Source organism: Peromyscus leucopus, chromosome 8b (genome assembly GCF_004664715.2).
Source record: "Peromyscus leucopus breed LL Stock chromosome 8b, UCI_PerLeu_2.1, whole genome shotgun sequence".
Lineage (NCBI taxonomy): Eukaryota > Metazoa > Chordata > Mammalia > Rodentia > Cricetidae > Peromyscus > Peromyscus leucopus.
The window spans coordinates 87,478,907-87,497,305 of record NC_051086.1 but is presented as its reverse complement, the minus strand read 5'-3'; the positions used below and the strand labels follow the sequence as shown (position 1 = coordinate 87,497,305).

Below are 18,399 nucleotides of genomic sequence, written 5' to 3'. Positions count from 1 at the left end.
AACTAATAGTCCGTGACACACATTCTTGTCATCTCAGTACTCAGGGAGGCAGAAGCAGGGGGATTGTAAGTTTGATACCAACTTGGACTACATAACAGGACCCTGTCTCAAAAATAAAATAAGACTTTAGTTCCCTAGCACTTCTGGTTTATGAAAACAGATGGTTCCTCCTAATTAGAGGATAGACACTTTGTTCCTTTTGTAGACCATGCAGAAGCCTCATTTGTGGCAGACTCCCTTGAGAGACTCTTTCCTTTCTAGCTACTAGACATACAATCAGTGTGAGCTTCAACCCACTGGGAGAGTGGTAGCTCTGCTAAGGAGGGAAGTCATTATTCCTGGAAGAACTACAAGGCCTGGCCAGTAGTACTGCGGTGAACTGGAACAGGTACAGGACAGGATCTTGAGAGTGCTATAGCAAAGTGCTATGTGACATGTAAGGGAGTTAGTTACTTAGTTACAAGGACATGCTCCTGTAACTCAGATTTGAATGTGTAGTGTGTGGTCAAATGTACTGCTAGGATGGCTCCTAGAAACTGGGCAAACAATGTTCCATGTTAAATTACTTAGAAATTACAGAAATACTTAGAGGTATATGGAGACAGAACAAAAATGTTAAGGAGTCTGTTACATAAGACTGGAAAGAGACATGATGGGCTCACTATATTGTGTTGACCGAGATAGCAAGACTGAACGGTTCCTCCCTCTAATGTGAGGATCCCACTTCCTATCAGAGCCACGACTTTGGTGAGGGGACTTGGGAACACAGACTCTGCTATCTATGAAGTTATCTTGTTGTTCTTGTCTTATCTCGATCCTGGCTTCAGCTTGGTTTCCTTAGCAAATAGGAAATGTGGACCCCTTTAGAGGTTGCCACTGAGGCTTTCGAGCTTTACTACACCAAGCTGCTAAGCATCAGCCTTCCAATGCTACATTTACAAGTACAATTTCCTCAAAGCTCTGAAAGCTATAAATGCATGTAGGCAAAGGAGTCTTGAGTCCCACAAGGGTTGTTATTGGGCATATCCAATAACAGGCTACAGGTGCTAAGTTTTACAAGCAAAACCACACTCAAACTGGCTTGCTCAAACTGATAACTAGGAAGTCTGTACAGGGATTACAGACTAATAAATGGCTGTCTGATTTTTATCCACATGAGGATCCTATGGGTTAGTGAGGAGCCATGGGATAAAAGAAGTACAATCACTATAATAAAAATAAAGAAGGAAGGGAAAAATTGGAACAGGAAAAGAAAGTAGTAACTATTTCATCATGCTGATGACATGCCAACTTGTACATAGATTCTTTTCCAATTTAATCTAAAATTTTCTTCTAATTTGATTGTAAGTTGAGCAAATTTTTAAAGCAAATTATTAAAAGCTTGTCCTCTTTTGCTGCCCTAGTAGATCATTATGGCTTTTCTGTGACCTTCAATTGAGGCAATTCTTAAGAGTTTCCAGACAGTCCAATGGGAAGTTGGGTTTGTTAATAGTTACTTATATCATTATATGTGAGTTCCATGGTATATTGTTTGTTATAAAAAGCCAAGTGTGGAATACTTTTGATACGTGTCATATAATAGCAGAATAAAATAAATATGAAATATGTGATGAATGGCATAAAATAGAATATCTTAGATCCCAATTTATTTTATACCCTATATAATACTACATTCCTTATATATTTTGTTCACTGAATTGTTGCTTTTATGTGAAAAGCAAAATCATGATTCAGAACACTTTTTTCAGTGTGAAACATGTTTTGAAATGGATTTTATGAGCATTTGTGAGACCTATTGTTGAGCTTCAAGCCTGTCCTCTAAGATCTTAATGCAGTTTATAAACACATCAAGTCTGTGGAGATGTACGATCAGATCCATAACTTACCTCAGATTTTCAAAGGGAGTGTGTCTCAAAAAAACAAATCCCCTTGGAACTCACAATTTTTGTGCTAATGGTTTTCTTCCCATGGTTCTGTCTTTTTCTGAGCAGAGAATGTCAACATAAAAAATCTGGAAAATGTTCTAGGCAACATGGGAATCAAGCTGTCCAGCAAAGAACTTGACGATCTGACAAAAAACCTGCCCGTCGGTGGTGAGTGTGTCCAATGCCATTGACTCTATTTATGATTTCTGATTTTGGAGACATGATCTTACTATCTAACTCAGAAAAGCCTGGGATTTGCTATGTGTCTTAGTTAGGTTTCTTCTGCTGTGATAAAAACACTATGACCAAAAGCAATTTGGGGAGGAAAGGTTTATTTCTTCATTACAAAGGGAAGTCGGGGCAGAAACTCAAGACAGAAACCATAGAAGCAAAGGCCATGGAGGAACACTACCCACTCTGGCTTGCTCCTCATGGTTTGCTCTGCCTGCTTTCTTATAGAACCCCGGATGACTTGGCCAGGGATGTTACTATCCCCAGCTTTCTTTTATCACCCAGGATGACTTGGCCAGGGGTGTCACCATCCCCAGTAGACTGAGCCCTCCCACATCAATCATTAAGAAAGAAAATGCCCCACAGACTCGCCTATAAGCAATCTGATGGAGACATTTTCTCAATCGAGGTTGCTCTTCCCAAAAACTCTAGCTTGTTTCAAGTAGACAAAAGCTAACCAGGATACTATGCAACCGAGACTTCCCAAGAACTCTTGATCCCCTGCCCCACTGCCTGAGTACAGAGAACACAGCCATGTGCCACCATGTCCAAACCCATTGACTTATGAACTTTTGGTTTTATAGACATTAGCTTCAGAATAAATAAATGAACTTTTTCTAGGGAAAAATAGTAATGCTGGGTAAGACATGCCAGTAACAAAGCCCTTGAGAAGGTAAGTCCTGGGCATTAGTGACACGGTCAGGAAGAGTCTTCTAAATTTGGGAACAGGAAAGCTGGCCTCTAGGAAATAGTCACTTTTGAATCCTGTCTTTTCATTATCAAATATGAGATTTTTCTCTTTCATACACATTTTTGAAACAAGATTATTTTCAATTCAAATTTTTCTGTATTTCATTCTTTTTATATATTATGAGTAAACATCTGAGTGACTACTTAAAGTGCTTAACAAGAACCCCACTGTAATTCATAGAGTGGGCCATAGCTTTAGGTTATTATTATCTTAGGAGAATGGAGAGTGTTCATAAGTTATTTATTTTGTATCATATTTTGAGCTTCAAGTTATGTTTTTGTGTTATAGCTGATAAGAAAGTGCCTCTGAAAATTTTGAAAGAAGAAGCAAAAGCTTTTACTGGTAAGAATTTGTCATAAATGATTTTTAAACAAATTATAATTTATGTTTAATCTTTTAATAGTATTCTCGGAAATGTAGTAATAGCTTATAGATTCATGTATTTTCAGTATTCCTCTTGATAAAATATGTATATCCCTGCCCAAAGATTTATTTACTTTATTTATTTACTTGTTATTTTATAAGTAAAACAATACTGTCTGTTTTTTGATAATGTCTTACTTTCTTTGCTACTTTTTTCCAATAAAATGGTGTCATTATTTACCAACATCAGAACTAGGTAGTTACAATAAGAGAATAAAGCATTTAAAAATATATAAATAATGTCTCATGAGCAGCATAAGGTTTTGACAAAATAGAAAGTATATGTAATATTTTAATTATGTATTTTTATTAAGCCAGCTATTATTATCCTAAATAGCCAATAATTATATAGCCATTCTGTACTACCTGCTACTATTTTCATCACTAGAAATATACACTAGGATCTACAAATATTAAGTGATAAATTCTGTTTTAAACTTACAACAAACTATTTCTACTAGGAGATTTTACATCTTTTTCCTCTTTGTTCTTGCATTAGGAAGAGTAGTAACAAAAGCACATTTGTAGATTATTCAAAATAATTCAGTTATTCCCTAATATTTTATGAATATCCATCTTTTTAAGGTGAAAAAGTTGACTCTCGTAACCTCCAAAATGTACTTAAAAATGTGGGGATTGAGCTTTCTGACAAGGAATTGAATCAAGTCCTGAAAACATTGCCCACTGATGGTAAGTCACGCCACCTGTCTCATGCCACATGGCAGATACCTTCCAGGTAACTTGGCTTAGTGGGCTTTTGAATTCTCAGTGTTTCAAAATATCTGTAAGTTAATGCAAAGCCACTTTCAACTTGAAAGTAAACTGTTATTACCTCCTCAGACACCATTTGAGAGTCATCAGCATATTGTCATTTGAGGACTAGAACAGCTACAGAATAAAAAGAAAATGTGTTGTATATATCTTACTGTGATACAGCATGGAAGAATTAAACTCATAAATGACTATAAAACCAAAGAATGAATAAGTTTATGACAATGAAAAAAAATTTGCATTTAAATGTCAATGTTGTGTGACTTTGAAAGACCAACTTTGATATCAACTCACTAAAATGCATCTTGCTACAACCACACAACCATATAAGAGTGTTGATGACTCTCCATGTCAGTGTTCTAGAGATCTGAATTCTGCCTCTATTTACAGATCATGGAAGGGTGTTTCAAAACAGATTGATGAAAGAAGTGAAGAGTAATAAACGTGAGTAGCAACCGTGAGAAGGTGTTTGAACTACCCTCTGCTATTGAATTTGCATTACTTCACTGCAAAGACGTATGTTACTTCTTGAAGAATATTTGTTTTTCTTGATAATAATCTATTATACAAGGAAGTTTTCCACTGTCTTGTATTTTACAAACTTAACTGAAATATATTAATATATATTAGCTATATATAAATATATATTTATAAACTGAATATATTATATATTAATATGTATATGAATAGAAATGCATATAGAAAGCAGTTGTGTGGCATATACCTCTAATCCCAGCACTCCGGAGGCTGAAGCCAGAGATTCCCTGTGAGTTTAAGGTCAGCCTGAATTATATATTGAATCACAGGCTGTCCAGACTACACTGTGATACTCTGTCTCAGAACAAAAGAAGCTGGAAAGTTAAGAGAGAAAGAGAAAGGGAGGCAAACAGAAAAGAAATATAAGACAGAAAAGGGCCAGCAAGATGGCTCAGTGATGGGTAGAAGTGCCTGCTGCCAGGCCTCACGACTTGAGTTCGATGCCCCAGAAACACATGATGGCAAGAGAGAACTGTCTCACACAAGTTGTCCTCTAACCTCCACATTCATTAATTAATAACTTTTGGACTGTGAGTGGGCGTTTTAGAAGAAGAGAAAGAGGAGGAAGACAACAGGAAGGAAGGAGGGGGGAAAATAACCAGGAGAATAATCTGAAACCATTTAGGAAACAAATGAAACCTCTTTGTAGAGATTATTGATTTGTGTTTCTTATGTTACCTCTGCCTCTGCCCACATTCTCAAGTGTAGATACTTTTAATTTTTTATGAAATAAGTTGGTATTTTAACCCTGCCCTTAACCTTTAGAGAACTGGATGAAAATCTGTTATGGTTTTGTTCTTTTGTTTTAAAATATTAGCAGTTATACTAGACTGTGGAAGATTCTCTTTTCCAGCACATAGTAGGTGGTAAGACCTGTTAAACATAATAACATATGTGCATTTTAGAATACCTTCAAATCTCAGTGCTTTAGAACCATTCCACTTTTCCCATTTTCTTTCGTGTTCAATAGGAGGGCAGGTTGACGTCAATAATCTGGATGCTGCTTTAGACGCCCTGAACATCAAGCTCACAGAAAAGGAACTTGAGCAGACAAAGGCTGATCTGAGTGGTGGTGAGTGGTACAAGAAGTCTGATTTTAAATAGAAGTTGAGTTTGCAGCATTTGCTATGAGTGCTTTAAGGTTTAATCTACTTTTATCCCAAGAGAGATTCTAATAGCTTTCAGAAGAACTTTTAATGAAACAAATGAGAGACCTCATCTTTTGTCCCTTTAAAACCTATAATCTGAGCAGGCACGATGGCTCAGCAGGTAGGGGCACTTGTCAGTAAGCCTGATGATGTAAGAAGCCTATGGGAGCCACATAGTAGAAGGAGAGAATAAATCCTACTCCACATGTACACCATGGTACATGCACACACTCACCACACATGCACCACCCACCCACACACTCACACAAAATAAATAAAAAATATAGTACTTTAAAATTGAAAATCCTTTCACTTTTTCTCCGTGCATTGTAGAGTAAGTGTTTTCTAGTAGTGATGAAGTAAGAGTTATTGTTTGATTTTACAAACACAGTATCTGCAGCCTGATTTTTCTCACTGATCCATATCTCACTGACATTAATCCAGTGTGTCCAATTTCCTCAACCATTCTTCATTCTTCTATTCATGGATTTTGAAATTTTCCTCCCTTCCATCCACCCTCTCTTCCTTTCGATTCTTTTTTTTAATATTGTCACTGTAACAAATGTTATAAAGCAATATTACACTACTAACTTTCAAGATCTACACTGATTGGGTATGATGATGCACATCTATAATCCCAGAACCTGGGAACTTGAGGCAGGAGAATTGTGAGTTTGAGGTCAGGCTTGGCTGTGTCATCTAGACCCTTTCTCAGAAGACAAAAATGAGAGGTTGAGTAGGGAGCTCAGTGGTCTAGAGCACCCGCTCTCAAGGAGGTCCCAGGTTCAGTTCCAAACACCCACATGGCTGCTCAAAATCATCCCTAAGTCCAGTCCTAGGGGACCCAACAGGCTCCAGGCATGTATGTGGTATGTGTACATACATGCTGGCAAAGCACTCATCCATAAAACATAAAATAAATAAATCTTTAAAATTAAAAAAATACCCAGGGCGACAGAGTTGGCTCGGTGAGTAAAACCACTGGCTGTGCAAACACTCAGGCCTGAGTGTAGCTAGAGTTTTCCTGCCTTGCCCACAGTCAGGACAAATCTCTGTCACCCGCCAGTCCCACAGCCACTCAGACCCAACCAAGTAAACACAGAGGCTTATATTGCTTATAAACTGTAGTGCCGTGGCAGGCTTCTTGCTGACTGTTCTTATAGCTTAAATTAATCCATTTCCATAAATCTATACCTTGCCACATGGCTCATGGCTTACCAGCATCTTTACATGCTGCTTGTCCTGGCGGCAGCTGGCAGTGACTCTGACTCAGCCTTCCACTTCCCAGAATTCTTCTCCTCCTTGTCCCGCCTAACTTCCTCCTACCTGACTACTGGCCAATCAGTGTTTTATTTACTAACCAATCAAATCAATACCTTGCCACATGGCTTGTGGCTTACCGGCATCTTCACATTCTGTTTGTCCTGGCAGCGGCTGGCAGTGACATCTTCTGCCTTCCTGTTCTTTCTTTTCTCCTCTCTGTTAGTCCCACCTATACTTCCTGCCTAGCCACTGGCCAATCAGTATTTTATTTATTGACCAATCAGAGCAACACATTTGCCATACAGAACATCCCACAGCACCTGAGCTTGGATCCACACCACCACATAAAAGCCAGCCACAGTGACCTTGTGTCTGTGTCCAGGAAGGTGAAGAGTGGCAGAGGAAGACATGTGGCATTAACTGCTGCTGTTACTATTAACGTAACACTAACAATAATAAACTTTAAAAGTAAAAATACACATAGCATACTCTCCATGGCCCGTGAACATTCTTAGAGCCTGGATGCGAACCCGTTACTAGTGGGGTATAGTAACTGAAATGAGAAGAGGAAAGAAGAGAAACATCTTTTCCTTAGACACTTGTGTGCGATTTTTAATTTTATACAAAGTTATTATAATTTTAACTTGATTTATTTTAACTTAAAATGGCTACACATGATACAGCGAGCTGATGCCTAACCTGATACCAATCAGTGGGTTCAAGGAGTCACTAACCTGACCTACTGAAGCCATTTCTGCTGTCTCCTTCCTTGCTGCTTACCATCCGACTCTTCATCTCTATCAGCACTGGACACAGTACACGATAACTAACAGTCTTTGCAAATGCTGAGAAAACCATGACTTTGAGAAGAAAAGGTGGAGGACTGCTTAATCCCAAGTAAAGCCACTTAAAATATGTACATAACATACTTTTAATAATAATTGAAGAAGAAAAATGTAACTTTTTATATTTTTTGTTCCAAAATTCCAAAAGATGCTGTAGTGCAAAATAATAGAATTTTGCCAGAAAGTCACAAGCCAACACTTCTAAAAGTTAATATTTGTTAACTTTTGTACTAAAGATTATGGAGTAGCTAGAATTATAACTTGAATTTTCTTAAATATAAGAAAATAAACATATTTTACAACTTGCCTTTTGTTCAAACATTTTTAGAATATCTTTATTCATTATTAAATGTCAGTCTTCATTTTAGTTAGATTTATTTTATTGGGTTATTTAGTAATCTTAAATATGAAGGATCTCTTGAGCTATATAGCTTTTTCTGAGTCTATGTTATTACTCCCCTCTGCTTAACTTAGTAGGGCATAAGAAAATTGACCTGGGGAAACTGATGGATAAAGTACAGTGTATTACAGGTAAGGAGAAAGTTAACACATATATAATGTTTTGTAGTAAATTGATTTTATTTTCCTTGAATTAGACATCTTTGAGAGAACACCAAGTAATAAAAATATACTCAATCTTACGTAAAAAAATTTACATAAGATTTTAAGATTTAATGTTTTTAAAAGAGGACTTGGGCCTTTTAAAATCTGAGATTAAAAAGTATGCTTCAATGAGAGAATGATTTATATTTTAAAGGCTGCTCAAGTCAAAGTAAAGACATTTAAATACAAGAAAAGTTGATAGTATATCAGGCCAAAAAAGGTCAGAGTTTTTTTCAATGATTTCTAGTTTTCAAGTTTATATAACTTTAACTCTTTTGGAATTTCATTTGTGTGTGCAGTGTGTTTTGATCATACTCACCTCCCACTCCTCCCACTAACTCCTCCCAGCTTCATGTCCTGTGAGTCCGGTTTGTGCTGCCTCTATACTCATGGGAGTTGGGCTCTGCACCTGAGGGTGGATGATCTACCAGGGCTTCACCCTCAAAGAAACTGACTCCCCATTCTCCAGCTAGGAGTGGGGACTCATAAACCCCCATACTGGAATGTTGATTGGCTTCATCTTGTGTAAGTAACTACAGCTACTGTGGGTTCAGAAGTATGGCTGTCCTGTCGTGTCCAGAGGACACTGTTTTGCCCAAGTCCTCCCCAACTTCTGGCTCTTGAAATCTTTCCCCTCTCTGACTCTTTTCTGAGATGCTCCCTGAGCCACTCAGGAGGCAAGCTAACTTGTTCTCTTAAAGCTTTTGAGTAAAGGGGAGGCAGGGTCGGTGATGCCTCTGTAAGTTCTTTTATTGTGCAGAGTTGTTTTAGCTATCCTGGGCTTTTTGTTTTCCATATGAAGTTGAATATTGTTGTATTGGATTTTGGATGGGAATTTCATTGAATCTGTAGATTGCTTTTGATAGGATAGTCATTTTTTCTATGTTAATCCTACTGATCCATGAGCATGGTAGATCTTTCCATCTTCTGTTATTTTCTCCAGTTTCTTTCTTCAAAGACTTGAAATTCTTGTCATGCATGTCTTTTACTTGCTTGGCTAGAGTTATGCCAAAATATTCTATATTATCTGGCTATTGTGAAGGGTGTTGTTTCCCTGATTTCATTCTCAGCTGTTTACCACTTGTGTATAGGAGGGCTATTGATCTTTTTAAAATTAATTTTGTATCCAGCCACTTTGCTTAAAGTTTTTATCTTCTGTAGGAGTTCCCTCGTAGATGTTTTGGGGTCGTTTAGATATACTGTTATAGCTCTGCAAATAGCAATACATTGACTTCTTCTTTTCTAATTTGTATCCCCTTGATCTCCTTTTGTTGTCTTGTTGCTCTAGCTAGAACTTTAAGCACTATATTGAATAAATATGGAGAGAGTAGACAGCCTTGTCTTGTCCCTGATTTCAGTGGAATTGCTTTAATTTTTTTCTCCATTTAATTTGATGTTGGCTGTTGGCTTGCCGTAAATTGCCTTTATTATGTTTAGGTATGTTCCTTGTATTCCTGATCTCTCCAAGACTTTTATCATGAAAGGGTGTTGAATTTTGTCAAAGGCTTTTTCAGCATCTAATGAGATGAGCATGTGACTTTTTTTTTTTTTCATTTTGTTTATATGGTGGGTTATATTGACAGATTTTCATATGCTGAACCATCCCTACATCCCTGGGATGAAGCCTACTTGATCATGGTGGATGATCTTTTTAATGTGTTCTTGGATTTGGTTTGTGAGTATTTTATTGAATGTTTTCGCATCAAAGTTCATGAGGGAAATTGGTATGTAATTCTCTTTCTTTGTTGAGTCTTTGTGTGGTTTGGGTAGCAGGGTGACTGTGGCTTCATAAAATGAATTTGGAAATTTTCCTTCTGTTTCTATTTTATAGAATAATTTGAGGACTATTGGTATTAGCTCTTAACTTTTGTAACTGGTAGCTAGCAAGAAAATGTCCATTTCTTTTAGGTTTTTCCAATATTGTGGAGTATGGGTTTTTGAAGTATGACCTAATGGTTCTTTGGATTTCCTCAGTGTCTGTTGTTATGTCCCCCTTTTTGTTTCTGATTTTGTTAATTTGGATATTCTGTCTTGGTCTTTTGGTTAGTTTGGATAAGAGTTGTCTATCTTGTTGATTTTCTCAAAGAGCCAACTCTGTCTTTAATGGATTCTTTGTATTGTTCTCTTTGTTTATGTTTTATTTATTTCAGCCCTGAGTTTGACTATTTCCTGCCATCTACTCCTCTTGGGTGTGTTTGCTTCTTTTTGTCTAGAGCTTTCAGGTGTGTTGTTAAGTCACTAGTATGAGATCTCTCTAATTTCTTTTTGAAGGAACTTAGATCTATGAATTTTCCTCTTAACATCACTTTCATTGTGTCCCATAAGTTTGAGTATATTCTATATTTGTTTTCATTGAATTCTAGAAAGTTTTTAATTTCTTTCTTTATTTCTTCCTTGACCCAGTGATCATTCAGTAGAGAGTTGTTTAGTTTCCATGAGTTTGTAGACTTTCTGTTGTTTCTGCTGTTATTGAAATCCATCTTTAATCCATGGTGGTCTGATAGGATGCAGAGGATTATTTCGATTTTCATATATCTGTTGAGATTTGCTTTGTGACCAAGTATATGGTCAATTTTGGAGGTTCCATAGGGTGCTGAGAAGAAGGTGTATTCTTTTATGTTTTGGTGAAATGTTCTGTATATATGTCTATTTGAGTCATAAAGTCTGTTAGTTCCATTATATCTATGTTTAGTTTCTGTCTGGATGACCTGTCCATTGGTGAGAGTGAGGTGTTGAAGTCTCCCACTATTAGTGTGTGGAGTTTGATGTGTGATTTTTAAGCTTTAGTAATGTTTCTTTTACAAATGTAGGTACCCTTGCATTTGGGACATAGATATTAAAAATCAAGACATGATTTTGGTAGATTTTTCCTTTGATGAGTATGAAATGTCCTTCTCCATTCCTTTGATTATTTTGGTTTGAAATCTATTTTGCTAGATATTAGGATAGCTACACCAGCTTGCTTCTTAGGCCCATTTGCTTGGAAAATCTTTTCCCAATCCTTTACTCTGAGGTAATGTCTCTCTTTGATGTTGAGGTGTGTTTCTTGTATGCCAGCAGAAGGATGGATCCTGTTTTTGTATCAATTCTGTTAGCCTGTGTCTTTTTATTGACGAATTGAGTCCATTGATATTGAGAGATATTAATGGACAATGATTAGTAATTACTATTATTTTGGTGGTGGTGAAGGTGGAATTTGTGTGTGTGTGTGTGTGTGTGTGTGTGTGTGTGTGTGTGTGTTTTCCTTCTTTGGGCTTTGCTGATGTGAGATTATCTATTGCCTGTGTTTTTCTGGGTGTAGTTAACTTCCTTGGGCTGGAGTTTTCCTTCTAGTACCTTCTGTAAGGCTGGATTTGTGAAGAGATGTTATTTAAATTTAACTTTTTCATGGAGTATCATGTTTTCTTCATCTATGGTGATTGAAAGTTTTGCTGGGTATAGTAGTCTGGGCTGGTATCCATGATCTTTTAGAGTCTGCAAGGCATCAGTCCAGGTCCTTCTGACTTTTAGAGTCTCTGCTGAGAGGTCAGGTGTAATCCTAATAGGTCTACCTTTATATGTTACTTGGCCTTTTTCCCTTGCAACTTTTAACATTATTTCTTTGTTCTGTATGTTTAATGTTTTGATTATTATGTGGTGATGGGGCTTTCTTTTCTGATCCAATTTATTTGGTGTTCTGTAACCTTCTTGTACCTTTATAAGCATGTCCTCCTTTAGGTTAGGAAATTTTTCTTCTATTATTTTGTTAAATGTATTTTCTGGGTTTTTAAGTTGAGATTCTTCTCCTTTTCTATTCCTATCATTCTTAGGTTTGGTCTTTTCATGGTGTCCCAAATTACCCGGATGTTTTGTGTTAGAAGTTTTTTAGGTTTAACATTTTCTTTGACCAATGAATCTATTTCCTCGATCGTATCTTCAGTGCCTGAAGTTCTCTTTTCCACTCTTGTCTTCTGTTGGTGATATTTGCATCTGTAGTTCCTGTTCACTTACCCAAAATTTTCCATTTCCAGAATTCCCTCAGTTTGGTTTTTGTTTTTGTTTTTTGTTTTTATTGCTTCTATTTCAATTTTCAGGTCTTGGATTGTTTCCTTCAACTGTTTTGTTTGTTTTCTCTTGGCTTTCTTGGCATTCTTTAAGGGATTTATTGACTTGCTCCAATTTTTTGGTGTTTTTTCCTCAATTTCTTTAAGGGAGTTTTTCACTTCCTCTTTAAGGAGCTCTATCATCTTCATAAAGTTGTTTTAAAAGTCATTTTCTTGTACTTCAGTTGCATTGGAATATTCAGGTCTTGCTGTCCTATGAGAGTTGGGCTGTGGTGGTGCCATATTGCCCTGGCTGATGTTGATTGTGTTCTTATACTGATGTTTAGGCATCTAGGTTTGGGATGCTTATAGGTCTAGGTCCTGATTTCTGAGTTTGTCTTTGTTGGACCAGTATTTTTTTGTTCCTTGGTTTCTCATTCCCTTTTGGTCTTCTAGTCTTTGTGGCCTAGATTTCTGGTGGCTGGAGTGACCTCTGATCTAGTAGGGAGTCTCTGTTCAAGTTGGGAGCTGATCTGGTTGTTAGCTTAGCCTTTGGTACAGCGGGGGGTGGGGTGGGGGGAGTCTCTGTTCTTCTGACTGGTATGGCCTGCACCCAGCAGTGGAAGTCCTCCACAGGGGCAGGCCATGAAGTGGGAGGGGCATGAAGTAGAATGGGTTTTTAGGAACAGAATCTAGGGAGTAAGGGCAGTTCAGCTGGCTGGCTGGTCACTCACCTGTTCTTCTTACTCCACAAATCCATTCTTTATGACTGAATAAAACGTGTTGTCTCTATTAATGTGTTGATGCTCCTGTTTCTGTGACTGACTTTTGTGAGTAGGTAAACAGAAAGGTTGGCCACTCTGGAAAACTGGAGGCTTGTGATTTCAATTTTTGTGCAATTAAACTAACTCATAATGCAACTATGAAAAAGCCACCTGCTCAGTTTATTTGCATCTTTATTAATTAGATTATTTGTTCTGTTGATTTTTAAGTTCCTCGTATATTCAGGAGGCTAATAACCTCTGGGATGAATAGTTGGCAGAGATTTCCCCATCTGTAATCTTATCATTTTAGTGTAATTTACACAGAACTTGTAAACTTAGTGAGATCCAACTTATCATTTCTTGTTCTTACTTTCTAAGTAGAGTCCAACTCAAACAGTCATTACTTATGCCTACATCTGTAAGTATTTCTTATTTACATTTAAAAGTCTCAAAGTTCCAGGTCTTACCTGCTGATTTTTAAACAGGTGAGAGGTGGGGAATCTAGTTTCCATCTTCTACAGGTATGAATGTCCAATTTTCTCCATATTAGTTATTGAAGAAGCTGTTTTTTTCCTGTGCGTGTTATTGGCACCTTATAAAGAATGTGATGGCTGTAACTATGTGTGTTTATCTCTGGGTCTTTTGTTCTGTCCATTCATCATATATATGTTTTTGAGCCATGGCAAGGCTATTTTATTCTGTTGGGCTCTGTAGTAGTTTCAAGTCAGGTATTGAGATATCTCCTGTATTGGGTTGTTTGGTTTTTTTTTTTTTTTTTTTTCCTCTAGAGTACTCTGGTATTTGGAGGTCTTTGACTTATCTAAATGAATGTTTGGATTTTTTTCCTACTTCTGTAAAAAGCATCATAGCAAATTTAACAGGACTTATATTAGATCTGTACATCACTTTTAGTAATATGGCCACTCTAGTAATATTAGTTCTGCTAATCCATGTAAATGGGAGCTCTTCTCATCTTCTGCTGCCTTCTATGATTTCCTTCTTCAGTCAGTGCCTTGTAGTTTTTGTTATAAAGGTTCACATATAATGAAATTTATACATAGGTGCTTGATTTTGAGGCCAATATAAGACTGTTTTCCTGCTAGGTAGTGGTGGCACACACCTTTAATCTCAGCACTTGGGAGGCAGATGCAGGCAGAGCTCTGTGAGTTTGAGGCTAGCCTGGTCTACAAAACAAGTTCCAAGATAGCCATGGCTACACATAAAAACCCTGCCTCAAAAACAAACAACAAAAAAAAAAAAGTTTTCCTGATTTCTTTCTCATTAAACTTATCATTGGTACATAGAAAAAGCTACTAAATTTGCATGCTACTAATGGCCAAAGTTCTTGAGTAGGTCTCATGGTCTTTCTGGTGGAGTCTTTCAACTTTTTAAACTACAAGGTCATATCATCTGAAAACATGGACAATTTGACTCCCCCCTTTCCTGTTCCTATCCCTTATTTCTTTTTCTTGCTTTATTGCTTTGGCTAAGATTTCAAGCACTACAATAAAAATAAGTTGTAAGAGTGGACACTGTTATTCTGATTTTAGACTTTCAGTTCTTCCTTACTAGTATGGTATTGGTTATTGGTTTGCCATAAGTAGCTTTGGTTATGTTAAGGCATACTCATTTTATCCTACTTTCCTCAGAATTTTTGTCTTGAAGGAATGTGGAATTTTATCAGAGGCTTTTTCTGCATCTGTTTAGTTGACCATATGATTTTTGTCCTGAATTCTATGTGTAAGTCATATTATGTTCTACCATTCACATACATTGAACTATCCTGACATCCCTGGAATAAAACAAATTTGAATATGGTGTATAATCATTTTTACTGTGTTATTGCAAATATTGTGTAGAGAATTTTGTGTCTCTGTCCATCCAGGAAATTGGTATATAACTTTCTTTCTGATATTACCATTATTATACTCCTGTCTGGTATAAGTTTCAGGGTATAATTGGATTCATGGTATGAATTTAGAAATGTTTGTTCCTTTATTATTTTCTAGGATAGTTCTTTATTTTTATTTTCTAAAATAGTTTAAGGAGCTCTGATGTTGGTCCTTCTTTAAAGATCTGATAGAATTCATGAAATAATCGGTTTGGCCTTGGAGTTGCCTTATGAAAACACTCTATTAATGCTTCTGTCTTGTTGCTTGCTCCTTCCTGGTCCACTTAGGTTGTTTATATCCTCAGTTTAACTTTGGTATGTCATATGCATCCAGAGACTTCTCCTATTCTTGTAAGTTTTACCACTTATTGCATTGAAATTTTTCTAAATGTTCCCCCATGATCACCAAGATGCATGTAGTGGTTTTGTTATACATGCATTTTCATCCCTAATTTTATTGATGTAGGTCTTCTCTCCGTGTGTTTTGGTCAATTTGATTAAGAGTTTTTAAATCTTATTTACCATTTTAAAGAACCAACTATTTGTTTCACTGGCCCGTGTACTGTTTTTTAAGTCTCTATTTCATTAGTATCTGCCCTGATATTTATTTGTTCATTCTGTCTACCAGTTTGGTGATAGATGTTAGTCTGGATGATCTTCTTATTGGTGATAATGAGGTATTGAAGTCCTCCAATATTATTGTATATTGACCTGTTGGTCCCTTTATGTCCAGTATTATTTCCTTTATGAAATTTAAAATGTATTTGCAATCATTATATCTTCTTGATGAGTTATTAGAATACAGTGAATTTCTTTTTTTCTAATTTTGGCTTGAATTCTTTGTCAGATGTAAGTATTACCTTTAGATTCCAATGTTTTATACATTTTCAGCCTGCATCTTTCTGGCTAGAAAAGTGTGTTTCTTCCAGACAATAACAGCTTTTATACTGTTGGCCATTCAGACAATTTGCAACTTTTGTTTCGTTTTTGTTTTGTTTTTGAGACAGGCTTTCTTCGTGTAGCCCCGGCTGTCCTGGAACTCACTCTGTAGACCAAGCTGGTCTCGAATTCAGAGATCCACTTGCCTCTGCCTCCCGAGTGCTGAGATTAGAGGCGTGCACCACCAGTGCCAGCTCAGTTTGCATCTTTTAATTGAAGAGTTCCAAGCACTTCTATGGGGTTTCTGCTGATGGGCTTCTATTAACCCTGAGCTCTGTTGAGTATTCTTCCATGGTCGACTGGCTTTACTCTTTGTTCTTCCATTTCTCTTAAAGATTTGCTGATTAGCAGAGCAGAACATGCCTGATTCTTTGTTAATTCTTACTTTAGGCTTGTGACTGTCTTCCCTTCCACAATAACCATTGTTTCTTTTACAAGTCTAAAGTTCATTATTTCTGGATTGCACTTGTCCACTGTTCGTTCTTGTACACCGTGCCTTTCCATGCCACTCACCCTGCCTCCAGACTCACACCTGATATTTTGTTGGACTCGTGAAAAAAATAGGATGAGGGGATATCTTAAGGCATCACATTCCCTCTAATATTAATTTTATGTAATTTCATGTTGTTTTTCTTCTTTGTGATATATTTGCTTCTGCTTTGATATTTATTTATTTCCTTCTGCTAAGTTTGAGGTTTGTTTTCTTCTTTTTCTAGTTCCTGGAGGTATAACTTTAGGTTGTTTATTTGACATCTTTCTTCTTTTTTAATATAGATATTTGTTGCTATAAATTTCCCTCAGAACTCTATTTTTTGCAGCCCATAAGTTTGGATATTCCACGCATCCATTTGTAAGAGAGTATCAGGTGTATTCAGATCATTCTGTCCTTACATGAAATGGCTTTGGTCCAATTTCCTAGACCTTAACTTTGGCTTACCAATATTTTGGCAATGCCATGTAGTTCTGTGCTTTTACCAAACTATAATCTTGTGGGGAGTTTTTATAAATTATTCAAAGGCATTTAGTAAATACTTGTTACTATAATAAAAAAGATAAAGTCTTATTACCTACTAGTAATCTCTCACAAGCAGAAATTATGATGATCTATTACAACATATTTTGTTTTTCTTGTCTTTGTACCAGAGTTGAAGCCAGCACTTCCATTTTCTGCCAGAGATAGCCATGCCCAGATAAAACTAACCTAACTCTATTATGAATTGAGTGGAAGATGTCATTGTCATTCTGTAATAATTAAATGGTTCTGTGAAATGTCATGTGTTACCATTTTTATCTGTAGGAAAGGAAGTTGATGTCCATGATGCAGCGAAAGTTCTTCAAGACATGGGAATAGAACTTACAGACTCACAGCTATCCAAAATAGTGAACAACGTACCAGTTGATGGTAAGTACTTCCCATCAGAATATAACAGAGAGACTTATTGTTAAAGTGTGGAAACTAGAATTGTCTAGAATTGTCTCTGTCTGCTTGCTTGCCAGATAGTAATAAGTGACTTATGCCATTTCATCTTAAGTGATCCTCTCACAGCCCTGTCCAGATATACAACAATCAGTATATAAAACTGAGGAACAATGATATCACAAGTGGAAAATTCCATGTGACTTCATAAGATAGATCATAATCAAACATTAGACAATGGAAATGTTATATAAAACTACTTGAGCCTAGGCATATGAGCTAATTTTGAAACATGAATTTCATTTTTAAATTTGGACCCTGTCTTCAAGGCATTTCATTATGTATATTCAAGCACCCCCAGATCAGAAAAGGTCCAAGCACTTCTTTGGATAAGGGATGCTAATCTATATGTCATATATATATATATATATATGTCATATATATATATATATAAAAACTAATGCCTTCTAATCCTTAGTTTGAAAATCAATAATTATATCATCATTATATAAGTTCAGTGTATTTTTATTAACTTTTTCTATTGATCCATCTAACATTAACCAAGAGTGCGTGAGAAAAGAGAAAGTAGAGAGTGATATAGTAGGAAACTAAGGAGATATCACAAAAGGAAGGAAAAGATGTGTTGTGGCATGTTAGTGAAGTTAGAACATTCCATACATTCTGTGTAATTTCATTATTTATTGGTAAATCAAAAAAGTCCTTGACAATTTACAAGGAAAGTTTCTAAAATTACTGGTTCATAAAGCTCCACTTTGCCCTTCTACGAGCTGAACAGTTCTTTTTCCTCCAGATGGAAAAGTCTATCTGAGACGGTTGCTGGACGGTATGCAGTTCTTTAAAGGTAAGAG

At 36.5% G+C, this 18,399-nt stretch overlaps 1 protein-coding gene across 1 annotated transcript in view; it reads left to right on the top strand.

Annotated features, from left to right (window-relative positions):
- The window catches only part of LOC119086963, a 111,467-nt gene that overhangs the window by 64,978 nt on the left and 28,090 nt on the right, over window positions 1-18,399 (top strand). Inside the window, exons 43-50 of the mRNA XM_037201094.1 lie at window positions 1,992-2,093; window positions 3,196-3,249; window positions 3,916-4,020; window positions 4,492-4,545; window positions 5,609-5,710; window positions 8,369-8,425; window positions 17,411-17,515; window positions 18,342-18,392. Coding sequence (XP_037056989.1) covers window positions 1,992-2,093; window positions 3,196-3,249; window positions 3,916-4,020; window positions 4,492-4,545; window positions 5,609-5,710; window positions 8,369-8,425; window positions 17,411-17,515; window positions 18,342-18,392 — 630 coding nt within the window. The remainder of the gene's footprint in view (window positions 1-1,991; window positions 2,094-3,195; window positions 3,250-3,915; window positions 4,021-4,491; window positions 4,546-5,608; window positions 5,711-8,368; window positions 8,426-17,410; window positions 17,516-18,341; window positions 18,393-18,399) is intronic.